The sequence below is a fragment of the Dichotomopilus funicola genome, assembly GCF_033296635.1.
Source record: "Dichotomopilus funicola strain CBS 141.50 unplaced genomic scaffold C8A04scaffold_4, whole genome shotgun sequence".
NCBI classification, from domain to species: domain Eukaryota; kingdom Fungi; phylum Ascomycota; class Sordariomycetes; order Sordariales; family Chaetomiaceae; genus Dichotomopilus; species Dichotomopilus funicola.
The window spans coordinates 587,819-615,065 of NW_026944025.1; the positions used below are offsets into that span (position 1 = coordinate 587,819).

Consider the following 27,247-nt stretch of genomic DNA (forward strand, 5'->3'; position numbering starts at 1 on the left):
AAGGGAGATGAGCCCCGGGAGTTCGAGGCTCGGTGGACGTGGTCGCAGCGCTGTTTGACAGGTGCTTTCTTTTTTCCGCGGGGCCTAGCTCGACTTTGTTCGTCGGGTTGAAAACGACTTTTCAGAGCTGCCTCCGAAGTAGCATATGGGAGAGGAAGGAGCGTTGCGACTCCATGGTTGAAAACAGATGAGGAAGGCGCGATGAATTCTCGGCGGAATTGGATTGAAGTGGGAAGCTCCCCCGCCTTCACAAGCCGTCAAACCCCCGCCATCCAATTTTACACCTGCGAGAAATTGCCCGTTGCTCGAACCCCGCTAACCTAAAGACGGACGGACCTTGTGAATCCCCTCCTTCCCGCATTTCTTTGGCTTATTTTCGTCGTTGTTCTCGCCATCGAGGCAGCGTTGGCTCCGGCGTTGCAGGCCTTCCGCATCCGGGCCTCGGCGGGCAACGGGCGCCCTTTCGACCCCGGAGCCCCCAAGAACCATTACCTTGTTCGGGCAAGCCGTTCGCCGACCAGTTGTCGATGGGCAATAGGCGAGAAAGCAGCGTCACACTCAAGCTGTCGCCCTGCGTGCCGCCTTGCCTTGGGTCTTTCCCCAAGCCGACGTCGAGGTTCCAGAACAAATCACGGTGCAGCTGGCCGATGCAAATCGGTACTATGGTAGCATCCTAGCGATGTCAGAAATCCTCAGGGCTCTCGATGTTTTGACGCACTTTTCGCTCGCAGCGTCTCTGTACCCTTACGCCCTAACCCTACGTTTCGTCTTCGTTCGTCATCGTTCGCCGCCAGGTAACGGCGAAATTGAACCGCATAGCGGCCCGGTTATCCCAGACCGCCGGGCATAACGACGTAGGGAGATCGGTAGTCTGTTGGTTGCGTCCAGCCAACATCCCTCAAGCGCAAGAGCACAGGACACTCTTCCCGATCCGGGGGATGCCATTCGCCGTGCTTGGCGCTCTCCATGTCTGTCCGGGGAGGTTCTGTAGCCCCTGTCCCTGCCGACCCCTGCTGGAGCTTTCGTCCCATCACACACTCTTTTTTTTCCAGCCCTCTTATCTTCCCGAACCCTCTTTGCCTCGTGGGAACTCGGGTATCCATCCATTGACCTCTCGGGGTGTCTCACAAGGGGTTAGCCTAAGGTCCAGGGGTCACGCCCCCTTCCCCCGGCTGACTTTCCACAAAGTACGTACCGCAGTTCTTGACGCATTGCTCGGTCCCTGATTGAGTGTGGCCCGCGCTTCCTCCTTACTAGTACAATACATGACGTTAATACATAGTATTCCGGAACGGCAACCGCAGTATCAACCAGACCTAATTTGCGGCCTCGAGGAAACGATACCGCCCGTGAGAATGCGAGATCGAGCCGAGAGGATCGGCTGCGTTGGTTCACTGTCCCTCACCTCTCGCTCGCGGGACGGTAACTCCGGCAGGATTCTCCAGGCCAAGTTGGAGGATCTCAAAGGGCCCGCCTGCCCAGGCCGGCCGCTCTCACTTCCCGTTTCGCTCAGCAGCGCATGCAGCGCCAGAGGTCCGCGACGCCATGCCGCACTGCCGAACGCCATGGGTTCAACGCCACGGGAGACCTCCTGTTCTGTTCTGCTGCCCCCCCCAGCTGGTCCACAGTGGGGGGAGAGGGAAGGGGGGGTGGGTGAAGACTAACAAGGGGTGCGTGGGTTGCTCACCACCCATCGGCCCGGGTTGGCCTTCATTGAACACAAATCGGGACGCTAGCCTGCCAATACCGCGCACTCCAGTGACCCAGCCCACGAACTGACGGGGGCTTTCTCGGACAGCTCCTTTTGGCTTCAACTCTCTCATACTTTCTCCAATTCCCATGAACCGTTCATTAGTTAGTCTGGGCAAAGAAAACATCTTCGCGTCGAGCTACGAATAGAACGGCTCATCCACACACAAAGCTGACGCCGCCCAATCCTGGAGTGTACGCATACGGCAGAGGAAATTCATACACAGGACATCGAGACTCACTCTCATCCTCCCCTGACACACCCCGACCTGGTCAGTGCCTTGACGTTGCTGGCTGCACCCTGTCAACACGGGACCCCCCTGCTCTCCGGGGGCACTTTTGAGAGACCAACAACAGATCGCTTGTGCATCTCGCAGCCCTTGCTCAATTATCCGGGAATCGGTACCCTTTCTCCTCCTGCCTTGCCTTGGCGGAACTACGGTCGACACAAGGGAGCCCCGAGTCAACTGTGCCGCTTGTGTACCGCTCACCCACGTTTACCCGGCGAATATCTACTCCCACTCGCCCACTCACCCACACTCACCACCCACTCACCCTCGCCCTCATTGCAACGAACCACTCCACCATCAGCTGTTGTGTGTGTGCCTGTGTGCATCGCCTCTCCTCCCCCAAGCGGAGCTCGAAGGGATTAACACAAACACGACCACAACACCCAAGTCGCACCAACCACAGATATACTTTCAATGGGGTTCCCAACAGCTCTCGAATCTCGATTCCGCTCGGCTGTCCCAGCTACACCACCCGAGGTGCTCACCCCAGATTCGGCCTCCTTTCCGCTACGTCCATCCGAGGAGAAGCCTTGGAACGCCCGTGCTCCTCCATCACCTCCTATGTCCAACTATGAGCCGAGTGTCAAGGCCAGCGACGTGTCGCTCTCTGGCAAGGGGTCAGAGGAGATTTCAAGCCAGAGGGATCCCTCGCCCGAACAGAGTGCGCCACGACAACAGCTTCCGTCGTTGAGCAGCCTCTTTGGACCCGTGTCTCAACTGTCCCCTCTCCCTTCGCCATACCCAGAACGCCCGGGACATCATTACTCGGCTTCCTCGCCCCTCGACCACCCACTCCGGCCGACTGTGGGTTCCTCTTCGTATTTCCCCACGCCCGCATCGCAGCCTCGGAGTCTGGCCGAGTCGAGGCCACAGGACCGCCCTCAAATCCCTTCGCTTTCCCATGTGTTTCCGGGACCGCTCTCGCCCGCACTCCGACAGGACCAACGGCACGATGGGCGCTCGGAGTACAGCTCTAGCAGCCAGTGGTCCGTACAGCACGAATCAAGCCGAGAGTACTCCCTTGGTAGCCGTGACCACCACCATCAGTACTACCAACCCTCTCACGACCGGTACCAGCCTCACCAACCGACGGGCCGGGATGATAGCGGGAGGTTGGACTTCCGGGACCAAGCAACTCACCAAACTCCGGCCCACAACCCTCCCGCTGCACCGACAAGCAACGGCGGTTTGGAGACATCGCCCGTGAAGGATGGCCTAGGCCCCAAGATCTGGACCGGGACGCAATTTCTACCTCGTTTTGTCCGTGCAGCTGAAGTGCCTGGTGAGGGAATGTGTTACTTTTACGACGACGGGAGTCACTGCAAGACGGTTATCGACGGGGAAGCGGTCAACGCGCACTGGGGTGTCACAAAAGCTGGGAAGCCAAGGAAAAGGCTGGCCATTGCGTGCATGACGTGCCGCGAGAAGAAGATCAAGTGCGATCCCGATTATCCGCGGTGTGTGCAGTGCGAGAAGTTTGGCCGGGTCTGCAAATTCAAGAATGCGTGAGTCAACCTTGATAGTAATCAGCAGCCTAGAATTCTCTGGGCAGTCTCTGGGCAGATCCGCTAACGTTTCACACTATCTAGCCCCCGGGGTGGTCACAACACATCTCCCTCGACGCCTTCGGCTGAGCCCGAAGATTTGCGTCGGCTCGGCGGCACCCTCTCACGGCCACCGCCAGTTGAGCCTCACCACCAACACCACCACCATCACCACCACTCTCACTCTTCCCATTACACCCGGCCAAGCAGCCATTCGAGTGGTTCAGTCTCGCCCCGGACAACGCACCGACCGCCCAGCCCCGATCCGACGAGCTCTGGCCCGCGCAAGCTTGCTCGGATCGGCTATGAGCACTACAGCCCAGCGGCTGGCCGACGGTCGCCGCTAGTGCAGACGCCCGAGTTTCCGCGGCCGGGCTCCGGGTATTCGTGGCGACAGCCTGAGACGCTGCCTCGGATTCATGATGATGTGATGCGTCGGACATGGCAGAGTGATGCGTACGTTTGAGAATTCTGTTCCAGTTATATGGGAGTGGGCAAAAGACTAACTGTGCTGCTGCTTATAGACGAGACACCAGGGTATAGCTGTAGTCACAGCTGGATGGGGGCATCACTGGAGGGTTGACTTAGACAACCTACCTAAACAACGAGGCCTGGCGGTTACGGTTTCAGAACGAGCCCCAGGTGGATCGATTCCGAATGTGAGAAATGATAGACGGTAGAGACATGACACAGTCTGCGGCCACGGCGACACCGCTGGAAACGCGATGCGTATGCGCAAGCACGATGACACGGCCGACCCTTTATGACAATTCGGATGTGTGGCGGAGCAATATGGATGGAGACTTGGTTTGATTTTCTTGCTGGTAACATGGCGTGGGCGATGGACGGATCTGGGTAGGCACTTTGGTTTATTGTTCCTGGTTTTTTTGTTTTTCTTGTGGTTTATATGTGTCTACTATGTTGTTATGGATGGTATGTGGCTTGGATGTTTGGCACCACTGCATTTTCGGTTAGGCGTTGGAATAGGGTTGTCTTTTTTTTATTTTATTTTTACTGTTTTCATCCTACTTTTCTCTCCTTTTCGGGGTAAAACGAGGGGAAAGTGAGGTGCAAGAGGAGAACGAGACAACGGAGAGAGAAAGAGAGGTGTCTACATTTTTTTATCTTCATGTTGATACTTTATTTCCATCCGAATTTTGGATGCCTGTATTCATTCACAACCCATCTTTACCTTCTCTCGCTTTCTCCCAGTAATTTTTCTTCTCGAACACATTGGGTCATCAATGCTGTTGACTTACCACCTCACCTTTGACCCGGCACCGAGGAGTTGCTTTTAATTTCTCACAAAGTGATGACGATGCCGATGACGTTCGCTTCCCCTCGGCTGAACGGAAAATGAAAAGATAGTCAGTCCTCTGAGGCCAGTGAACAAAGGCCCAACCAAGCTGAGAGTTCCGTTTTGGGAAAGCAGTCAGTGAGCTCCTCGGTACCATGCTGGATACCGGGAACCCACCCCACTCAACCCCCCCTTCCGTCTTCCCCCCGCGTGCCCAGGCGGCCAGCCCCATGGAAGAACACACAGCGGGAGACCCAACCACCGAACTTTCCCCCCCTGACCTGACCGCGCAAGAATACCCTGCAGGAGGGACCAAAGGTTTCTGAGGTCGCCGCCCGCCGGGCGTCCCAAGCTAGCTTCCGCTGCCGTCCTAGAACCGGAGCTCTAAAAAGGGTTGTTGCCGTTGGTGTGCCGGCCGTCTGGTGCTTTCCATTAATCAATTTCGGGAGTGGAGGGTGGAGGAGGGGGGGTTCATTGAAGGGAAGCACATCATTACACACTTGGGTTGGCGGGAAGATCCCTCATCAATCTCGCACACAAGCGCGATAGAGAGATCCCTTCGCGCCCCAAAAATAGAAAATAGTAAACACGTCGCTTCGGTCCCGACCCCCCGCTGACATTGATCCTGTGGTGTGAAATTGTACTGTTAGGAGAGAGAGAGAAAGAGAAAAATATGTAAGAATTGGGTTGCAAAAACGACGAGTTGAGTGAGCACTACGTCGCAGTAGACTGCCGGTAACTAGCGATGCGGCACAGCTTTGGATTTTAAGAGCTTTCTTTTATTCCCCGGGTTGGCATTGCTTTTTTGGCCTCGTTCGTCTGATGGCCGACGGGAAACAACGGTTGGCGGGCGGCGTGGCGGCGTGAGTTTGCGGCGAGGACTTTTCCTTCCCGCTTGGCTTCCTTCCTTCGAGCCCTTCTTTTCTTTCCTTCCACGGCGAAAGTTGCTTCTAGCGCCCTTCTGGAAGGATGCCGATTCCCGGGCGAGGTGGGATTGGTCCGGGGTCCTAAGCTGGACCCAATGGACGGGTGTGGGATCATGAGTGGGGGGATTGGGGTGGTTGTATCATAAATAATTATGCAAGAGAGCGGGAAGGAAGCTTCATCAGGTGGTTCTTTCCATGTGCGGCGCACCGCGCTAGCGAACAGCCCAACACCACCACCACAACGTCTTTTGTCTCCCGTCGGTTGTTGTGCCGTGCAGCGCTTATTACCTCACCCCCTCAACTGATGTTGGGACGCGCCTGCCTGGCTCGAAGCGGCGCGCGCCGATATCCCGTCATCCATTTGCCCCCAACGGTTTTATCGATATGGCAATTTGTCGATCGCAGCTCATTAGCGTACGTTTTAGAGAAAAATAACGTGACCCTCCACCCAAAAGTGGCATCATCAATGGTGCGATTTTACCCCAACGAACGGACCACAGAACACGTGTTTTGTTGCTTCCCCAGACCACGGAGGAAAAGCGACTGACCAAAAAGGGGAAAGCAGAAAAAGACAAAAATAGGTTTTTATCACATGGAAAACGGCGACCTCGCGGATTTTTAGCAGTGCAACACACTCTTTTCCTCTCACTTGGCGCCCCCCGCATACGAATCCGAGAAACTCTCCCCCTCTTCCCCCCTTTTCTTCGCCTGGTGCTTTCCCCTCTCGGCTATCTTTGGCGAGACCGTAACCCCAATGTCGTTGTGCGCCGATCTGCCACGTTGAAAGGAGAGACACCTGCCGTTGCTTCGGACCCGAATTCTTACTTGAAACTTTTGGGTCCGACTGCTGATCCTGGTGAAGGATCGCCGACGAGGTGGTGGTTGAGGTGGAAGTGGAGAAGACACCACACATTTTCAGTCTTACACACACACACACACACCCTCTCTCAGCTCGCCGCCCTCACGTCCGTCGACACAGGACAAGAGAGAACGGCGCAGTGCCGGGTGTGAGTGGACTCCTCAATTGTTCTGGCCGGCAGCGAGTTGGTGTGGACGGCCAGTTCTTGATCGGTAATCACCTGCATCATTGCTGTCCCAGACTTGGCATCCAGGCATCCATCGGCGGTTTCTTACGCCGCGTCCATCGCCGCGTAGCCGGTGCCGGCCGGGACCGGGCGTTTGGGTTAAGGTTTCTGGAAGGTGGAGAGGAAAAAAAATAGGAAGGAGGCACAAATAAGCTTCCACGGCGCTGGAAAGAGAAAAAACACTTCGTACAGAAGCAGGAAAAGGGACGAGCGGCCGCCCGGTCAGCCGAAACATCGGACGGTTATCTACGGAGACTGCTCCGTTGTGGATGCGGTTGTGGCTGCGGCAACGACCTGTGAAGCTTCTTGAGGCGTGCGGGTAAGCAAACACAAAACGAAAAGTTCCTCAGCTGTTGAGAGCCCGAGAGCTGCTGTGGGTGTGTGTGGAACAAGAAGTGCCGAGCCGCAGGTGCCATCTAACTTACCATGACACAACGCGGGGCCCCAAGGTTCCCCACACGGCCGGTGGCCCAGTTGCTTGGGTCTAATGGTGGGTTATTCTTATTTTTTTTTTGTTTTTCTACTCTGGTCGGATATGTTGTATCCATGTCAATATGCGGGGGAGAGTGTGTGCTCGTCCTTGCCCTCTATCTCGCATTTATTAGCGTTGAGAGATTCCGAGCTGTGCTTGTGGGCAAGAGACAGGGAGGGAGGGGTGAGCTGGTCTCTCACTGGCCGTTGCCTACTTGGAGATGCCTGCGGGAGAAGAGGAATGCCGAGTTGTCTCAAAGACCGGGTTCCGGGGCCGGCATCTAGGGTGGACGCAGGCCGGTAGTTGGCGCCAACCACCTCGGGTCTCACTCTACCATTCCTTACCCGCGTCCCATTTCTTACTTGCAGCTTGCAGGTCGCTCGGCCGGGCCCAAACCACCCTACCTCGGAATCCCCTCTTCCAAATATCAAAACCCGCCGGCTGACAAATTACAAATTCTCCAGGCCCGGTACACGCAGTAGCCTACTCGGCAACACCCGGCACTTACATCCTCGCAGGCTCCTCCGACAGGTCCATCAGGCTCTACAACCCATCCTCAACGACACCGGTACCCAGCACCGGCAGCAGCACCGGCAGCAGCAACAGCAGCAGCAACAGCATCACCGCCCGCTCTAGCCTCACACCACCCCAACCCCCGGCCGGCAAACTGATCCAAACCTACACCTCCCACACCTACGAAGTCCTCTCCCTCGCCATCTCCCCCTCCAACGCCCGCTTCGTCTCCGGCGGCGGCGACCGCGCCGTCCTCCTCTGGGACGTAGCCACAGCCCAAGCCATCCGCCGCCTCGGCGCCTCCTCCACGGCCCACTCCCACACCGGCCGGGTCAACGCGGTTTGTTTCGCCGGCCTAGGCGGCAGCGACGACGGCGAAGCCAACCTTGTCGTCTCGGGCGGTCTGGACGCGACGGTCCGTCTCTGGGATCTTCGCAGTCACACCGGCGGGAGCGGTGGTAAACCGATCCAGGTCCTGCAGGAGGCCAGGGACGCCGTGACGGCGCTGGCGGTGGATGGGTCGGATGGAGCGCAGATTCTGGCGGCGAGTGTGGACGGCCGGGTGCGGACGTATGATGTGCGCATGGGGAGGTGTGTGACGGATGTTTTCCCCGCTAGTGTGACTAGTTTGTCGTTGGCGAGGGATGGGAAGACGGTGTTGGTGGGGTCGTTGGATAGTAAGATTCGGTTGATGGATCGGAGGGATGGGTCGTGTTTGCGGACGTATGCTGCGGGGGCTGCTGCTGCTGCGACTGCCGGCGGGGATAATAGCATGACGGATGATGGTGGTAGTGCGGGAGGATGGCGGAATGAGGAGCTGAGGGTGCAGAGTGTGTTGGGTGGTGGAGAGCGGTTCGTCGTAGCTGGGGATGAGCTTTCATCCACCTCATCGTCGTCATCATCATCCTCCCTCCAAAACGAGAAGAAAGGAGAGAAACCGACAACCGAGAACACAAACGAAGGCAAGGTATGGGCATGGGACGTCATGACCGGCAAGCTCATCGCCACCCTGCCCGTTCCCTGGGGCGGTGGTAGCGAGAGTAGAAAGAGAGTCATTGGACGAGACGGCAAGGAAAAAGAGAGGAAGAACGTGGTGAGCTGCATTGCGTGGAAGGATGGCGGGTTTGGGGACCAGTTCTGCGTCGGCGGGACGTCGGGGGTGGTCACAGTGTTTGGGGAGTAAACAGATGGTCAGACCCAGGCTCATGGACGTCGACAAGACCGTGAGTGGATGAAAACGTAGGGAGAGAGAAAAAAATATCCCCAGTTTGATTGAAACCTCTATCTGTTTGCGTGTCCTGGGGCGGTCCGCTCATGCCTTTCTTTTCCAGCCCTACCTACCGCCCTCTCCCCTTGCCCGCCGCCAATTCCAGATTCATTATTCTAGAGCGCCACTCATAAAACATATACCGCCTGCGCCAAACACCTCTCCCTCGCACCCGTCCCCCCTTATGCGCGGGTGTGCTGTGTGTGTGTGTAGTCCAAAAAGCCATGTCGCTTGACCGAGCGATATATAGACGAAACCGGCCCCCAATTTCCAGTACCCACCCGGGCCCTCTCTCCCTCTTCTTTTATACCTAACGCTAGTTCTCCCCAAGGTGTCGGGCTGGCTTAACCCATACCGACGTACTTGAACCAGTTCGGCCGGCAATCTTCCCGGTGTAGCCAGTTCTCGCCGTCGGTGAAGCGGCCGGTCACGCAGCCACTGCACTTGGGCGAGTTGGGGCAGTTGAAGAAGGGGATGTGCTGGTAGCCAATGTCACGGAACCTATCCCAGACTAGTTAGTATGGCTAGATGGGAATATAATGCCTTCTGAACAGGGGTAAAGGGAGGCAGATACGCACCAATGAATCCGGTTCTTGTCCTCAAGCAGACCCAGGGCGATGCTGTGAACAGGGGCATCACCCCAACGCTCATAAAAGAACCCACCGGCACGGTCAAGGTGGTTGAAGTAGTCCTCATACGGCTTGCTGCGCCAAAAGGTCATGTCTGCAATCTCAAAGTTGCTCCAGAAATGGCAGGTCGAGTACCCATTAGCCTTCTCATTATGGCTCGGGCGACGAGTCTTGTCCGACAACCAGTCCATCGCGTTGTTCTCGTGCACGTGCTCCGGATGGTCAGCGACAAACTTGAGCGTCTCGGGCCACAGGGTCGGGATCGACTCGGGCGAGTCGTACAGGTTGATGGTGAAGCCGTAGGTTTTGTTGTTGTCGTTCATGTACCGGAAGACGTCGTAGTCGACGTCGCAGAAGAAGTGCACGTTGGGCTCGACGCGCCAGTAGTACCGCATGTTTTCTAGCGCCGGGTGCTTGTAGAAGAGGCCGCTGTTCCAGCGGCACATCTGGTGGTATGAGGTCATGTCGGCGTATTGTACTTTTTGCTCCTTGAGGATCTTGGTTGATTCTTTGTAGAGGTCGTCGTTGATCCACGACGGCATGTCCCAGTGCTCCTTGGGGATAAGTTCTGCGCCTTCTGTTAGCCCCCCATCCTAGCTCCAAACCACACTCATCAAACCCGGGGGGTCAGTCCATACCATATCGGCACTCGGCCTTTGTCAACGCCTGCGTCTTCTCCTTGAACTCGGCCGAAAAAGGGACGTCGTTGAAGAAGGTCCATGGGTAGTTGAACTTGTGGTTCCATGTCCGCTCGAGGTCGCGCATCGACTGCAGCATCCCGTCCAACTCCTCGTTTCGCACCAGCGCCAGGAGCGTGGCATCGATGCGCGCTGTGCCTGCGCTGCCGGGCGCATATTCGTCGGATGCGTATGCTAGGACGCCTTCAGGCTCGCCGGTAGCTGTTCGGGGGTTCGCAGTTAGCGGGGGACTGGGTTCCGTTTAGGGTGTTAAACGACCAAGGGCTAAGTAGATGAATGGTTTCGTTCTTACGATCTAGATTTGGGTCCCGCTCTCTCGTTATGTAGGTGTTGTCGCCCGGCCCCAAAGAGTATCCTGTGGGCTTGAAGAGCTGCCATATGAAGAAACACCACATCACAACGGCGGCCAACCCCAGGGCCCGCACGGGGCGAGCAATCGCCATAATGGACCGGCCGTCGTTTTCGCCGTTGTCGTCCTCGTGGTCGCTGTTATGCTGGATTCGGGATCCGGGGGGCTCGACGTGGCCGTAACTCAGAGCTGCGATAAGCAAATCAAGCTAGGGACTTGGGCTGCTGGTGCTGCGCGGGCGGCCGGCAATCCAGCATGAACTATTCGGGTCTCGGCATGGGAGGGTTCTCGTCGTCGTCGTGGGGCGCGTCGTTCTGGGGTTATTGATTCGTGCTTCGTCTGTTCTTCGACGCTCCTATAGCAGGTTGCGTGTTGCCTTGGTTCTTGTGCCAATCAACTGCTTCATGCGCTCAGCACTACCAAAATTTTGAATAGGGGGCTTGATGTCATCTGATATGCCAAGACCGCTAAGCCTTGAAGCCGTTGGCCCGTGCGTGCCCAGCTAACGGTTCCACACAGCACGACGGTCCAGAACTCTCACAACTCAAACAAATCGGAACACACGCTGTTAGCTAACTCATCGAATTTTTACAACCCTGAAACGGCTTGAAAACATCCGGCATCTTCTTAGGGTCTCAATTCGTTGGTACTACTCAAAATCCTGACTTTGTCACCAGGCGTTGGTATCCTGACGCGTCAACCCGGTGCAACGCGCCCAGTGTTGTAACCGCGTAAAGTGGGTTCTGCGCCGAGACTCTGCAACTTCCATGCAGGGTACACAACCAGCAGAATGCCCAGCTTCGGCTCAACAACCTTAAAACAATGGCATTTCTCGCAGAACTGGGGGCCTTGACGGATGACCTTCTCGCGGCTGTTAGTGGTTCCAGCTCGAATGTATGTGCAATTTGATTTTTGCTATGCCCTTTCCGTGGCTCAAGTAGCAAGTAACTCACATAAATCAGACTCAACATGAAAAGCGAGGGCCTCGACGTGAGGCTGCCTTTCGCACTTTGCGCAACAACAACTTCCCTCGCACCAACCAATTCGAGGTAGCCGAGCGCTTGAGCGGACTTGAAGAGCGCTTCTCGGTCGTCGGCCGAGATGGCCTCGCAGAAGCCCTCCGTACGAGACTAGCCGCCCTGGAACCTCACCGCAACCAGTACACGCCAGAAGTCTTGCACCTCCTGCTCGAACTCGCCGACCAGCCGGCGCTCAACTCGAAGCTGAGCGACTTAGACGCCCTGATTGCACCGGAGGAGGATGCCCCACCGCCGCTGACCTGGCGCGATGTTGCCCGCGAGGACGGGTGGAAGCAGGAGCGGGACATTTGGCGGTTTGTCGACTATTCCCCAGGATCGAGTGATGAGGATGAGGTGGATGGGCGGTCGGACGCGTCGGCCGACTCCCTCACCACTGCCTCTTCGGTGGGGGATCGGAGCCAACGCATCGTGCTGGACATGGCGACTGAGTCTCACGAGGGTGAGGCGCTACTAAACAAGATCAAAGATGCTCAGGCTTGGAGACATGCTTCTGCCGTTGGTGGGGATGGGCGACCGAAAAAGATCTCCATCACCACACTCCAACTGCTCCGGGAGGCCCTCTTTATGTTAGCGGGGCTGGAAACGAGCCTGTTCGATTCTAAATGCAATCTCGTCACCAAATATCAGCTTCCAGGGATCTCTTGGGATTCCTACAAGGCGCTCACCACAGCGTTCTCTGAGTGTGGTCGAAAACTCGCCCCGCTTCGAGCCTTCGTCAAGACCAAGGAACAGGTGCCGCTGCTACAGGTTTTTCAAGATTGTATCCAGAGAGCACTACTCTCCTTGGACACTGAGCTATCCGCAATCCAAAATCGACTTGTTGGGGTCCAGAAAGACGTTGTCATCAGCCTCATTGGGGTGCTCAGCGAGCTTAATCCCACATTGGCCCCTCTGTATGCGCTGGCCGATATCGTGCGTCAAATCCGCGAGGAGCGGAACCCCCATGCCTTCCGGTACCTGGAGCTTCTTTACGATGCCGTGGGGATAGCCCAAGTACAGGGCAACCGACCGACGTATCGACTCCTCGGGACGATATTCTTTGACTGTTTTCGGGTCTACCTCAAGCCGATCCGGTTGTGGATCGAAGAAGGGAAGATACTCCCCGGTGACCGGACGTTCTTCGTCTCCGAGTCGCCGACAAAACTCCCGCTGCCCCGGATCTGGCGAGGCCAGTTTAAGCTGCTGCGCACTCCCGAGGGCAACCTCCACGCGCCTCGCTTCCTGAACCCGTCCATCCAACGCATTTTTACAGCGGGGAAGAGTATCGTTGTGCTCAAGCACATGAAGCAGCACGCGTCAACTCAACAGTACCGAGACACTATCGAGCCTCCGATGGACTTTGCGACAGTTTGCTCCGATGAGCTCGAACTTGCCCCGTTTAGTGAGCTATTCGCTGCCGCTTTTCAAGGATGGTTCGAGAGCAAGCACCACACCGCGGCAGCCACCCTCCGCGAGCTTCTCTTCAGTTCTTACGGGCTTTCACAGAGTTTGACCGACCTGCAACACCTTTACTTAATGTCGGACGGTGCAAGGTCGAGCCGCTTCGCCACATCCATCTTTCGGCATCTAGACAGCTTCAGCAGCAGCTGGCGCGACCGGTTCACGCTGACCGAGCTCGCCCAGGAAGCCTTTGCACCCTGCGTTGATAGCCACCGGCTCTCTGCCGACATCGATCCACGGAGCACCACCCATGGCGCCATGGCCTCGCGCTCGTCTGTCCGTTACAGCCTCCCCGCTATCCGCCTCCACTACCGCCTGAGCTGGCCGGTGCAGATCGTCATCCCGGAAGAGGCCATCCAGGGCTATCAAGCCTTGTTTACGTTTCAGTTCCAGGCTCGCCGCGCCCTCTCTTTACTCCAACGACCCCTACAACTCGCCTCTCGTCATCGACAGCGTCAGGGCATGGAGCGCTACTACCTCCTCCGCGCCAAACTCCTCTGGTTCACCAACACCATTACCACCTACCTTACCACGCTAGTTCTCGCGCCCAACATCGCTAAGCTACGTACAAAACTATACAGCACCACCGACACCACCACAGACACCCCCACCAACACCAATACCACCCCCCCCAAAATCACCCTCAGCGTCGACGACATGATCGGCGCCCACGCCACCTTTGTCGGCCGCGTGGCCGACGAATCCTGCCTCACCCCCAAACTCAAACCCATCCGTGACGGCGTGCTCGACATCTTCGACCTCGCCATCCGTCTCGAAGACGCCCAGCGCGCGGAAAACGCCAAAGTTGACGACGACGAGATGGAAGTATCCCGACTCTCGTTTTATGGGAGGGCATCCATGTCGTCTGTCGCTACGAGGGGTAGCGGGATGCGGAGAGCGAAGAGGAGGAGGTTAGGCGTTGATGGCGGTGGGGAAGACGAATCTTACAATGACGGTGATGATGATGACGACGACGGGGAGGATGAGGAAGAAGAGGAAGGGAGTGGACTGGGGGAGTGGATGATGAGGAAGGGGAAGGCGGGGGGTGATGGGAAGCCGTATGCGACAGTGTTGAGGGAGATAGAGGGGGATTTTGAACGGCATTTGAGGTTTGTGGCGAGTGGGTTGAGGAGTGTGGCGAGGGCGAGTAAGGAAGAGGCTGCGGGGAAGTGGGATTTGTTGGCGGAGATGTTGGAGGTGGGGATTCAGGAGCAGCAGTAGTTGGTGACTGAGTTGGGTTTGGGGGATGTTGATAGTCTTATGAAGATGGGGGTGCTGGGGGAAGGTGTGATGTAACTTGGAAGAGGGTTACCTCGCGGCCTCAGCCTTAGGACTGGCCAACAGACTACCAGACAAGCCATCTCACTACCTAGAGAGGTGGTTTTACTGCACACTCGTGACCACCTATCATGTCGACGGTTCTCAGTGTTCAACGTAAAGAGTACACGCCTCAGGGATATGGTGTAACCCTCCTAACTGCCACGGGTTAGGGTTATTCCCATAACCTGGCGCCTTAGACCAAAACTTGCGTTTGGGTGACGATCGGGCTCAAAAACACAAGCGTACTGCAACAAATACCACGATATTAGCTGAAATATTCTAAGATACCGCAATACATGATACAAAACGTTTTACTCAACATTTTTCAGATTGGCTTTATCTTGGATGCCGCCTTCGAGCGTCACATAACTGTCATGCTCGTGGGAACCCCGATAGGGGGGAAAGCCACGGGTTAGGGTTATGTATGTAAGCACTCTCAGGTGTTCGATTATAACCCTAACCCTACATCCCTTCAGGTGGCGTCAACAACTGCGACTTGCCTCTCGACCTCCATCTTTTCTACTTTCCCATCACCAAACATCAACAACCATCTTTGCGCCAACGCCGAAGTCGCGCGCATTTTGTGAACAGACCCACCGCCAACACAACACAACCTATTAAACCGCTTTCATTCCACTCGACATTCGAGCGATCTCTCCAGCAATCAACCCTTAACCTCGAACCCCAAACTCAAACCGCCAACATGTCCGAACGCAAAGTCCTCACGTACGTCCCAACCCCCATGCCCCGTCCTATCCCTCACCAATAAACCGGGTAACTAACCTTATTTTCTCCCAGGAAATACTACCCCCCCGACTTTGACCCCTCCCTAGTCGGACGCTCCCGCAAACCCAAAACCGACGCCCTCGCCCCCAAAGTCCAAACCGTCCGCCTCATGGCCCCCTTCTCCCTACGCTGCGTCGCCTGCGGCGAATACATGTACCGCGGCCGCAAATTCAACGCCCGCAAAGAAACCCCGCAAGGCGAACGCTACCTCGGCATCCAGCTGTACCGCTTCTACATCCGCTGCACGCGGTGTTCCGCCGAGATTGTATTCCGCACCGACCCGAAGAATCAAGATTATGTGATGGAGCGGGGCGCGAAGCGCAACACAGATCCGTGGAAGCGCGGGTTGGATGATGGGGGGGAGGCGGAGGAGACGGATGAGCAGAGGTTGGATCGGTTGGAGAGGGAGATGGCGGAGGATGGGGAGGGCGGCGGGGCGGAAGAGAGGAATGCGATGGCGGAGTTGGAGGCCAAGACGGAGGATGCGAAGAGGGAGATGGCGGTGGCGGATGCGTTGGATGAGATTCGGAGTCGGAATGCGAGGTTGGCGAAGGCGCAGAGGGAGAGTGGGGGGGAGGTGTTGGATGCGGTGGTCGCTGGGGTGGTGAGGCCTGAGGAGGAGGAGAGGAGGAGGCAGGAGGAGGAGGATGCGGAGGCTGCGAGGAGGGCGTTTGCGGCTTTTGTTAGGAGGCAGGAGACTTTGGAGGAGATTGTGGAGGAGGGGGAGGATGAGGGGGTGAAAGAGGGGCAAGAGGGACAGAATGGACAAAATGGAGGGAGTAGTAGGTTGAAACTGGGCGTGGTGAATGGGAATGGGGTCACGGCATTATCTGGTGGGGCTAACTCGGGAGGGTCTTCGAACTCGGATTCAAAGCCTCCATCCTCGTCGGCCACGCCGGACGCGTTACCACCACCTCCGAGCTTTAAGCGGCAGGTCAAAAAGAAAAAGGACCATGCGGCGTTGCTCGGCATCAAGAAGAAGCAGCCCCTCGTTTGAGAGGGTGTCTCGGCGTGGGGATCTACGAGTAGAGATGACAACGACGATCAATATATCATCATTCCAGCACACCAGCGAACATACGCGAGTTTATGGCGTGTATTCTTTCTGGTCAGACGTAGAAGACAATGATCAAGTCCGAGAGGTTAATTGCTTGAACACATACACTTTCACATATACCAAGTCACAAATATTCCCAAGGTACTCAGCAACGCATAATATGTAAGAAAGGCCGCATATATATTCATGGCGCGGCGGCGAAAAATGAACAGAGTAAACCCCTCAAACCCTATATGTTGCCTATGCTATCCCCATGCCATCTTCCATCAACGCCATGCTCGCGAAAGACCCATCAAACCACGAAATACCCAACCACGCAGATGAAAAATAAAAATAAAAAATAAAGCGATTGCCAATGAATAAATCCAAAATAGAGTGAAGATGAAGTGAAGTAGGTCAGCTACACCGCCAACAAAACCCCAAGTGGCAAACACTTGCTTTGCTTTGGTGTTATCCCTCATGGCATATGTCCATCAAGGTCATCCTCCATCCCCCTCATCATGAAGTAGTAGTGCAGTTATCATGTCGTGTGTCTCGTTAATTCCCGTTCAGGGTGTCGCCTTTTCGTGTTGTTGCCGTTAAACCGTCCGTTCCTCTTGGACCGGCTCGGCCTTTTCCTGGGCCATGTTCCCGACGACCATTTTTCCTTACTTCTCCCTGGACCGGAACCTTTTCTGTTACTGTCCGGTCCGCCCAATTTCGGCCGCGTCAATTCTTTGTTGCTTTGCTTTGATGATGCGTGTGTGATGCCGTGTTTTTGCCCCTCCCGACCTCGACTTGCTTCAGGAGTGTAGCGAATGCTGCTCCGGGGAAAAGGAGTGAAGATGGGAAGGGTTCGTAGCTGAGATCCATCCATCCCGCTCGAGAATCAAAACGTAAATGAGCAGCTGCTTAATGTTGCCGTTGCTGTCGTCACCTTTACTTCTCCTTCAAACACGCCACGGCCTCTCTCTCCTCAAGTCCGGTAACTATACTGACTCGAGTCCCGACTACTCCGGCCGATGACGCCATCAGGCAACCCCGTCGGTGAAGGCGCGCGGTGGGTGCTGCGGCCGCTCGCATGGCCGGTACTGCCACTGCTGCTGCTACTATGGTGATGGTGTTGAGCACCACTCGAATTCCCGACGCTGTCGCCGCTACCGGTACTGCTGCTCCTCGGCGACGTCTGTGGGATGGACTCCATCTGCCGCTTGGTGTGCTGGTGCATAGAACGGGCGTACGCTCCAATGTCTGTGGGCGCAGGTGGAGAGTGCGGTAGCGCGGCGAATGTCCTTTGGGCGGTCGACATGACGAGTTGTGAAGTCTGGTTGATGTAGCTAAGGTGGGAAAGAAGAGATGAAATAGGTTTGATTTAAGTTGTGTGGTGATGAAGAGGCTGATGAGATGGACCGAAAGTAGACCCCACTGGACAGTAAAACGGTAAGAAAGACTGTAAGAGAGATAGTACGATGTGGTGTGGTGCTACGGAACTAACCAGTTATTGTTAAGAGTCGTGATTACGGTTGTTGATATTGAGGTGGGTGGCTTGATATTTGTAATTGGGATTTGCCTTGATGGGATGTAGAAAACAGTAGGCTGAGGATCAGAATCGGGAGTGAGAGAAAAAAGGAGGGGAGAGCAAAGCTTTATAAACGGAAGAACGCCCTAGCACTCAAGCAGGGCCCGGGGAGTTTTCTGTCGCAAGGCAAAATAAGTCGATGGGTCCAATGGAGAACGAGGTGGTCGATCACTCTCCACAGGGGGGCGGGGTGATCGAAACAGGTGGGCGGCCCGTGGGGTGTTGTGGTGTGAGCGAAACGGGTGGCTTGAAGACCGAGAAGACCTAATCCTCTGCACTACTCGTGTAGGTCGGAGAAATCGGAACGTCTTGGGAGCTCTGAGAGAAGAGAAAGGGTCCTCCGAAAAGGAGGGGACCCTTGTTACCATCCGTGTACTGCCGTCACGGTAAGATCTGCATATCGGACACCCAGAGGCCCAATCTCGCAGAGGGACAACATGCAGAGTGCTCGCCGAAGCCCTCGTCAAAGTGTGCGAGTGTCCAGTTGCCGGTCGAGAACCGCACAAATCCCCCATCAGAACCATGACGATGCGAGTCTGCGTTAGCGTTACCACCCATCCTTTGCTGCAACCTTTCCGGAACATGGTTAGATCAGCGGCCTAAGAATGCCTCTCAACCCAGATCAGCCGTTTTCTGTACCCCTCTGACGAGTGGCCTGACAAACCGTCGGTCTCCAGTAACGAGATACATGTACCTTGTTGGGCCTGCGAGCCTCGCGGAGCTGGTGCTCGCACAGTACGTGTACATAGTGTACAGAGGCCCTGCTTTCGCCACCGGGCTTTGCCCTGCATAAGCAATGACCGCAGAGACTCATCTCTGTGCCTGTTTCTAGTATTTGTCCTGGTCGTTTGTTGTCCCACGAGCATTCGTTTAACAGCTGCTTCCGGCGATCCCCGGAGCTGTTTCCTTTGCGAGGTCGGCTTGTCGGGCTTACTATGGTACACAGCACAGTATCTTGTCCGCTAGGCCCACGGTCCGGTTCAAGCACGGGGTGGAGGTGCATGCATCACGACCGTCGCTCGTGACGGCACAGAGTCACAAAACGGCGTGTGTCGAGCGGCCGACCAAAAGGGCAAGACCCTGCTGATCCCCTCCAAAGAATTGGACTGTGAGGTCAGCGCCATTGCTTGCCGGCCGTGTGCTCCCCACGAGCCTGTTGTGTCAGCTTCCGGTCGAGTCAAAGCGTCAAGGCTGCTGTCAGAAAACAGAGGCGAAGAGTGACGCCAGTGCCAGCCCTGGGGCGGTGTTCAGCTTCGCCCGCAGGCAACATATTTCGGCCAGTTCCACGACTCGTTTTCAGCTCTTAACAGGTTGACAGGGTAGAAACGGGGAAGCGCCCTAAACGTTAAAAGCTTTAGTTTCGTCAGAAGGATCCACCGTGGGCCAAATTCCGTACTGGATAGACGTCCATATTCAAAGCACTGAAGGTACAGGAACAAAGACAGTCCTTTGGGTGCATCGGGAAGACCGCGGAGCCGGGCAGAGTGGCCAGTAAACTATGCTAGATGACGCCTGAATAGGAATGGAAGGGCGCCTTACCATGATGTCAGTGGCCAAACCGCCTTGCGTGCAGACGGCCGTGAGGCCCTGGCGTACCTGGGTCCGTCCTACCCCAGGTACAGGTACAATTTCAACCCTCGTTCAACTCGGAAGAAGCTGCCGGTAAACACCGACCGCTTTTGTCACCCCCCGGCACCCGTCGTCGTCGTACCGTCTTCAAATTCGGCGCCATCTCTTTTTTGTCTTCCTTCACGATGCCGGGGGCCCGCTCCGAGTTCGCCTACGTGCAGGAACGCGAACCAATGGTTACCAAAGGGGGCTAGTGAGATGAGTCGGAGGAGGGGGCAGCCGCGAGAAAACTTAGCCAGGTCAGGCCGGCGGGTCGGCAGGGACTCGTGCAGCCGAGCCCATGGCATTGTTGAGCCAATTGACGCTATTCCGACATGCGGCAATGAGAAATTCCCATCCTGCCGCTCTTCCATGAACTGACAGGGGGCCCATGGCGCAATAGCTTGAGGAGTCTGCCTGCTCCGAAACGAAGGACCGCGATCGAAAAGTCAGACGCACAATGATTCAAAGAATAGGTAGCGTTGGAGAACTACACTACAAAACACGAAAAACCACAAAGAAAAATCAGGAGACTCCAGTAAAATTTTCGATTCCCTCAGTCAAAACGGGGACCGTTGCAGCCGTTCGCAATTTCCCCCGGAGCAGCTGTGAGGTCAGAATCGTATGTTTGAGCTTTCAAGGAAGGAGTCAAGATGATGTTGTTCTGGGTGTCCACCCCATGCAGCGAATGGAGAGACCCTGTGACGTCACACTGCCCACAACCACCTGCACAACCCCTGCTCGTGCCCCCCCTGCCTCACACCAATCCACAGAGAACGAGAGAAATTGAAGGAAAGAACCACTTTTCCCAGATGCCATTTTCCAAGTTCCAGATTTCCAGATTTTCCCCTTCCTCACTTGGCCGCAGGAGCAGAAGGGTCGAGAACCACGCCCACCGACCTCCCCCCGCGCCTGCCTTACACTCCGTTCCAGTCCCATTTCGGTTTTCCGTTTTCATCGGTCTCCGGCTTCAAGGTTAACGTTAGGGGAGTCATCGTGGTCCTATGCGCTAGCTCGCCTCGCCAACCTCCCAGCAAACTAGCTTGGATTCCAGACCGGTCTCCCCATGGGAAGTGGAACCCAGCCGAAACACCACAAGAGATGAGATGGTTTCACCAAACATTTCTACAGGTTCTGACATCATCCCCCTCCCATACATCGTGGGTTGAGTGTGGTAATCGGTTGTCTAGCCGCATGTCTGATACTGTGCAATATAAACGAATGGAAAGCAGAGGAGTCCTGAGTAGAATGGTTCGTGTTTGAGTGTTTTCAGAAGCATTGCCTCTATGCATTCGCACTCTCCTAACCCATGCATGACAACGGCCACGACGTCGGCGTATTCAAAAGTCTCGGCAACCGTCATCCCTTTGCATTGTTTTGCACGCGCCTCGGTGGGCCGGCGAACCTCTTACGTAGCCACTGGTAGCTTAGTAGGCGGCCTTGAAGGTTACTGGAAAGCTTTCGATCCGGCTATTGGGCCTTCTCCTCGTCTTTCTCCGGTGCAGTCTGACTCTGCCGGACCACATTTTATCATTCTATGTGACGTAGGGCTTTTGGCGGCCTGTGGTTTTAGATTTCCATTTCGCTGTTGCAAACTTGCGATCTCGACAATGAATGCGACCACAGTTAGGACGAAGGCCACGTCCATCGGTTGACATCACAGAGCAACGTCATAGACGAAGCTTCTGGGCTTCGAGAAACAATTCTCGACAGCATATCCCTTGCTCGCCACATGGTGGAAGGAACAGGGGTAACAAGTCGCCCCAGTAGTGTAGTCGTCTCGTGAAGCCATCGACACTGTTGACTGATTCAAGAGCAATGCTTACCCTCGGGGGTCAACTCCGTTCGCGGGCAACGAGGGAACAGTGTCACGATCGTATTGATGATATTGCCTCATAGATCGGCCTGGGGAACCGTTGATGACTTCATTCGTAAGCAAATTGTTGATAAGGGTACGGCCTAACATTGCCCTGGCTCTCGGGCCGTTCGATCGGGATAATCGCTTTGAGAATTCAGGATCGAGAGGCACAAACAAAGATGATGATGGATGGTGGCTAGCCGTTGGAATCTTCTGGGAGAACCACAGGTTAGGAAAGACATTTTTACTCACCCTCTTGAACAGTTTCGGTCATCACGGATAGGCATGACACCGCCTACTCTACTGTCCTCCGTCGGAGTGATACTCAAACTCGTTTGGCACCGGTACCACACCCTCTCCCTTCTCATCATCAGGATCGACCTCCCGTGTCGCCTCGCGCCGTTCTGCTTCCTCTCGCACGCTTTGTTCAACCGTCGCACTACCCTCCACCGCTGTCCGACGACCTCTCAGCAATGTAGACATCACTTGCGCCCTATTAACCATAATGTTAGCCCTCGGTCTTTCCCTTTCTTTCCAGCTCCAATGTGTTGTTAAGTGATATCATACCATTCCCACGGCCTCGACTCCTCGCCCGGCAAGCTGTTAAAATACTCCCACCCCATCACTCCTCCAAAGCGCGGGTATCTACCAACCAACACTGGCAACACTGACGCCAGCATGTTCCACGGCACCCAGCCGTGCCCATTCTTCGGGTTCGTCACCAACCCCACCACAATCTTCTCCGCCGGCCACCCCTTGACCAACATCATCTCGTACATAGCCGGGTTGCTGCAGTCGCCCCAACCACAGTAGAACTGTGTGTTATACCACGCAATCTCCCGGCCCCGCATCACCTCCAACGCCTCGTAATCAAACCCGCTCAGGTTCCGCTTCGCATCCAACATGGCCGCGGCCACGGGCGCCAGCGTGATCAGGAAACTAGGCCCAAAATCCGCCCGCAGCCGATCAATCAGCCGAATGATCCCCTCTAGCGACATCGGCTCCTCCACGTCCAGATCCAGCCCGTCCAGCGCGCGCTCACGCACTAGATCCCTCAAAGGACCATAGTACCTCTCAAACCTCTCATCGACCCCATCCCCCGCGGCCCCAGCCCCATTACCAGTCCCAGTAGCAGCAGTAATATCCAACCTCTCAAAACTCCCCTTCGCCGCACCCCCCAACATCCCCAGCACCCTAACCCCACTAGCCTGCATCACCCGCATCTCAGCCCAAAGCGTCTCGAACCGTGGATGCGACGGCGAGTGGTCGTTGAGGGTAAGTCCAGAGGGATCTTCGTTGATGTGGATGGCGGCGAGGATGACGTGCGTGAGGTAGCAGTCTGGTTGTTGGAGCAGTGGGAGGACGGAGATGGGGTCGCCGGAGGAAACGGTGTGGTGGGTTTGGTAGTAGGTTATGAGCCGCGGGAGGGCTTGTGGTAGGAGGGGGGGCATGTTGGGCGGATGGGGAGTGAGGCTTTAGGGAGGTTAGGTCGATAGAGACAGCGCGGCGTCAGTTAGCGAAAAAAAATGGTTGAGAACCGCGTGAGAGAGTGGAAGGTGAATGAGAATGTATATTGACCGTAATGTATACTGAGGGATGCAAGGAGTCAATATGAGGGGTCGGGCCGCAAGTCACACATACAATTGGGATCAGCGGAGATGCGTGTTGTTGGTGTTGAGGGGCACATGGCACATGCAGGATGCCAGGCAGCAGCCAGTTGTCGCCAGCCGGCCAAGCTTCGGGAAGAACTTCACGTCAATATAATTGCTGATCACAAGTACCAATGACATTAATTGCGTCCGAATCCTTTTTCAAGAATAGGGAAGGAGCGTGAGAACGCACACTCAATTATTTTAATCGTCAAGGGAAAATTAGCAAGAGGTTTTCCGGCCCCGAGCACAATGCTATTGAGGCACTGGCTTAACATTAGCTTTCAACACTCATTCTTTCAGCCACTAAATTCCATACGGTTGGATTCACTGGCACAAGAATGTCACAAACAAAGACGGAGATCGGGAATTGCAGGGCCCGAGGTAGAGTAGAGGTGGTATCTTGACATTCACTCCCAAGTGCAAACCCCGGAACACCGGCACATCCTTCCATAACGCGCAGACGGGCAAGCAGTCAATGCATTGCCTTTAATGCAATTGGAGAGAAATTGTTAAAAAAATAAAAACCGAAGAATCCCTGGTCCATTCAATCAATGCGGAAGGCCTATTTAACCTACGCCGCCGAAACTGGCGAGTAGACTCGAGTCCACCGTCTCTCCCCATCCTTCCCTTTTCCGGACCATCAACATCTCACCCCCCGGGATCTTGGTTTTGGAAACGCAACGTCAATAGCAAAGAAGTAAAATCGGCCCCGAAGAAGAAACGGAAAAACATGGCCATAAGCTCCATCCATATGTGCAACGAATCATATCCTCAAAGGAGGACGGGTCAGACTAGGCAGCCGAAGAAAGGGCGTGGTGGAAGTCGAGTGCGAGCCTTGCACTTAGTGCGCACCATGGTGATGGCGATGCTGGTGCTGGTGCATGTGGTGCACCTCACGGCGAGCCTTGTCGGTGCCACGGGTGGCCGTGACGGTGACGGTCTCAGTAGCCTCCGCCATCACATACTTGACCGTCTCAATGACGACGATCTTGCTGACCACGTTGCCCTTGGTGACATAGTCGGTCCGGACAAGCGAGTACCCCTTGGGAACGGGAGGGTCCGACGGGACCGGGGTAGACGTGGTCGAAGGCGTGGTCGAAGTCGACGTCGAAGTCGAAGTCGAGGTGGTGGACGTGGAGCTGGGGGTCGGCGCAACCTCCGAGGTCGACTTCTCGGCAAACGCGCCACCGGGCAGGACGTTAAGACCCGGGACAACGGAGCTGACGGCCGGCAGCGGGATGGGCGCAGGAGCCCCATGGGGCTTCGGGATCGCAGGACCAGGGCCACGTGAGATCTCAACACCACCGGGGAGGATGTCACCGATGAAGCCAAGAAGCTTCTCGATGATTAGGGGAGGGCTGGTAAGCTTGCACTGCCTCTGCTCGTCCTCACTACGGATGGTGAAAAGAGAGCAGTCCTCAATCCTGCCACTGAGGTTGGTGCACTGTTCAACAGCGGCCTGAAGGAACTCCTCCTTCCAACCGCTAATGAAGTCACCATGGTAGCCAAAGCCTAGATGATGAGAATTAGCAAGTGAATGAATTTGGGTCAACACAGGTGATTTCACGTACCCTCGACATCACCGTTCGCCATAACAAACTCGCCTGGGATACCCTTGAAGGCGGCAGTGTCGTAGATGGTCTCGTACATCAGACCAGGCAGCTTTACATCGAAGCCCTCGGGGCAGTTTCCATTAATAACTGTGTCCGGGTAGGCGACGTGAGACTTGAAGTTGTCCGAAGTGATGTCCCGGCCGTTCCAGCACGAAGGGAACGCAAGCTCGAAGCGGACACCATCAAGGCAGTTGGCGTCAAGGAAAGCCTTGTCGGGGAGATAATGGCGCCACAGGGTGGGCTCGGCATCGCCGTGGTAGTTAAGGCAGTTGAAGCCAAGGGCACGCTGGGCCAGATCGACCTGGGTAGTCTCATGGTCCTTACCCCAGTCGGATTTGGCGGGGTCGGGTTGATGAACGTCAAGCCCATCAATCGTGTAGTTGCGACGAGTGCTATCCCCCGCAATCATGCGGAAGTTGTTAGGGAAAGCCTTGATGGGCTTGTTGGGGTCCTTCATATCGGGGTTCAAGAAGTAATAGCTGATGAATGTCAGCGTTCTGTCAAGTCCAGAGAACAAAAAGAATGTGAATACTCACGCAAGCATGCCGCCGACTTGGTTGACCTCCTCGTAGGTGCCATTGGCGTGCCTGAAGTAAGCACCAGGAGCCCAGTAGGCGGACATGTCCTCAGTAACGGCGCAGGAAGTGCACTCTCCATTGCGGAGGTCGTCGTAGGACGAGGTGGCGCTGAAGGCTAGCGGGGTGGGCAATCGATGTCAGTGTTTTTTTCTCCTTGGATAAGTCGCTGGAATGGAGAGCAACGCAGGTCGCGCAACCCCGGACTATGTTTTCCAGTGAATCTATGCGACTTACCTGAAGATCCATGAATCGCGTGGGCATGCTGCGCAGGGCCGCCGGGGTTCATGAGCGGGTCAATCCGGGCTAGGCCGGCACGGCCACGGCATTCCATGCGCCAAAAGGCGGAAACACCGCTCAGCGATGCGAGGATCGCGAGAGAAGTGGAGGTTTTCATGTTGCCGGATGCGGATCCGCAGTCAAGTCTCGGCGTTCAAGTTTGGGTTTAGAGTTGGAAATGGCGGTTGAATGTGGGTGAATTCTCGGCGCTGTACGAAAAATCGTCGATCCGAGAGGGTGTGTTGTGTTGTTTTGTTTTGTGTGAAAGCGGAATTTCCAAGCGGAATTCTAATGGTAGGAAGGTGGGAAAGTTAGCCTTACCGGCGAGGCCACCATCGATTTATACTCCTGCCTTGGGGGGTCACGGGGCAGGGCAACTGAATGTGAACTGTGACTGTTTTGTTGACCTCGGATGGAAAGAGGCCCAAGTCTTGAGACTCAAAGGCAGGTAGGTAGGTAGGTGTGCTCTTGAGAGAATTTTGGGAGGAGGGTAGGTGAAGTAGTTCTCTCTCATTATTCAGTTTCCCAGACTCAACAACGTACCAGTCTGACCCGACGAGGCGAGTGTAAATTGTCGGGCACCACAAAGACCTGGAAACCCGACCAACGGATGACAGACAGTTCACGGAGGGTTGGTTCACAAGGCTATTCAACCTGTGACGCCGGGAGCCGCTCTTGCTATCTTGGCTGAAGCTCTGTCGACGGTTCGCACGCTCACCAAAGCTCAGCTTTTGTCTGCCCCTCTCAACCCGTTGAGATTTCCCTTTTTCTGCTCGTCACAAAGCAGAAAATGCTGTGGTCACGGCAGGGTGGCGTCGTCGTCAAGTGATACTGTTCGAGTGAACTCAGGAACGAAAGTGGCGGTCAACAACGTGATATAGAGAGTGAGTCGAAACGAATGAATGGTGTGGGAACTCGTCGTCGTCGCCGAAAAGTAAGGAACGTGGGCCCTGAGGCTGGGAAATCATAAAACCCGCGAAAAGAGTGCTACGGGATTGAGAAGACTCAGGGAGCCGGAAGAAGAAGGGTGACGGTCGCAGGTAAGGGGACGAGGCACAAACGGCGACGAGACGAAGAGAAGGGACGCAGCGGGAGGGAAGGAGTGTGACCTCCACATAAAGATAACCACCCAAAAGCTCGGCGCCCTATGGAATTCTTGCAGTGCCCCTCTGCCTTCTGCCGCCGCATTCTGCAAAACGGGCAAGGGCAGCCCAGGGGAAACAACCCCCCCCTTTGCAGGGATCCGACAGGACGCTCTTTCCTGAAGCAGCACCTCAGCTGGGAATGTCAGGGGTTTGGTTGGCTGGTTAGGTCAGACGAGACTTGGCCTCTCAATTAAGGGGGGTCTGCCAGGGAGTGGCCCGGGGCTAATGCAGGAACAACACCAGTCGAAGAGCCGGTTTCCCGAGGGAATGAGCCCTGGCGCTTGCGCTCAGGTTCGAAGAATGGGGGCGATCCCTGTGGATGGGCATGAATGCCCACGAGTCACTGGACACAGATACCGAGAAAAACCTAAATGATGTGCGCCCGCCCGCTCGTGCAGTTGGGTTCATCTCAACGTGGGACGGCGATGATTTGATCATTTCAAAATATGGGCAAAACGCTCCACACACACCGAGCATCCGCATTTCATTTTCCACTC

At 55.7% G+C, this 27,247-nt stretch overlaps 8 protein-coding genes across 8 annotated transcripts; 4 read left to right on the forward strand and 4 right to left on the reverse strand.

Annotated features, from left to right (window-relative positions):
- Positions 1-2,453: 2,453 nt before the first annotated feature.
- C8A04DRAFT_34407 (uncharacterized protein) lies at positions 2,454-4,126 on the forward strand (the record flags this gene model as incomplete). Its single annotated transcript, XM_062782815.1, has 3 exons — positions 2,454-3,544; positions 3,629-4,039; positions 4,108-4,126. The coding sequence occupies 3 exons, from the start codon at positions 2,454-2,456 to the stop codon at positions 4,124-4,126; spliced, it is 1,521 nt and encodes a 506-aa protein (XP_062640583.1).
- A 3,191-nt stretch (positions 4,127-7,317) lies between these two features.
- On the forward strand, positions 7,318-9,059 carry C8A04DRAFT_9279 (uncharacterized protein; the record flags this gene model as incomplete). The annotated part of the gene is made up of 3 exons (XM_062785426.1): positions 7,318-7,381; positions 7,828-8,599; positions 8,669-9,059. 3 exons carry the CDS (start codon positions 7,318-7,320, stop codon positions 9,057-9,059), a joined length of 1,227 nt encoding a protein of 408 aa, XP_062640584.1.
- A 428-nt stretch (positions 9,060-9,487) lies between these two features.
- On the reverse strand, positions 9,488-10,913 carry C8A04DRAFT_9278 (glycosyltransferase; the record flags this gene model as incomplete). Its single annotated transcript, XM_062785425.1, has 4 exons — positions 9,488-9,644; positions 9,722-10,340; positions 10,411-10,671; positions 10,763-10,913. 4 exons carry the CDS (start codon positions 10,911-10,913, stop codon positions 9,488-9,490), a joined length of 1,188 nt encoding a protein of 395 aa, XP_062640585.1.
- Positions 10,914-11,641: 728 nt separating this feature from the next.
- On the forward strand, positions 11,642-14,520 carry C8A04DRAFT_9177 (Spc98 family-domain-containing protein; the record flags this gene model as incomplete). Its single annotated transcript, XM_062785386.1, has 2 exons — positions 11,642-11,717; positions 11,801-14,520. 2 exons carry the CDS (start codon positions 11,642-11,644, stop codon positions 14,518-14,520), a joined length of 2,796 nt encoding a protein of 931 aa, XP_062640586.1.
- An 802-nt stretch (positions 14,521-15,322) lies between these two features.
- Positions 15,323-16,402, forward strand: C8A04DRAFT_34411 (uncharacterized protein; the record flags this gene model as incomplete). The annotated part of the gene is made up of 3 exons (XM_062782816.1): positions 15,323-15,345; positions 15,418-16,187; positions 16,257-16,402. 3 exons carry the CDS (start codon positions 15,323-15,325, stop codon positions 16,400-16,402), a joined length of 939 nt encoding a protein of 312 aa, XP_062640587.1.
- Positions 16,403-17,417: 1,015 nt separating this feature from the next.
- On the reverse strand, positions 17,418-17,750 carry C8A04DRAFT_25021 (uncharacterized protein; the record flags this gene model as incomplete). The annotated part of the gene is made up of 1 exon (XM_062779398.1): positions 17,418-17,750. The coding sequence occupies one exon, from the start codon at positions 17,748-17,750 to the stop codon at positions 17,418-17,420; it is 333 nt and encodes a 110-aa protein (XP_062640588.1).
- A 4,036-nt stretch (positions 17,751-21,786) lies between these two features.
- Positions 21,787-22,937, reverse strand: C8A04DRAFT_25022 (chitinase 2; the record flags this gene model as incomplete). Its single annotated transcript, XM_062779399.1, has 2 exons — positions 21,787-21,979; positions 22,054-22,937. The coding sequence occupies 2 exons, from the start codon at positions 22,935-22,937 to the stop codon at positions 21,787-21,789; spliced, it is 1,077 nt and encodes a 358-aa protein (XP_062640589.1).
- Positions 22,938-23,979: 1,042 nt separating this feature from the next.
- Positions 23,980-25,723, reverse strand: C8A04DRAFT_25023 (uncharacterized protein; the record flags this gene model as incomplete). Its single annotated transcript, XM_062779400.1, has 4 exons — positions 23,980-24,650; positions 24,710-25,230; positions 25,288-25,444; positions 25,564-25,723. 4 exons carry the CDS (start codon positions 25,721-25,723, stop codon positions 23,980-23,982), a joined length of 1,509 nt encoding a protein of 502 aa, XP_062640590.1.
- Positions 25,724-27,247: the final 1,524 nt, after the last annotated feature.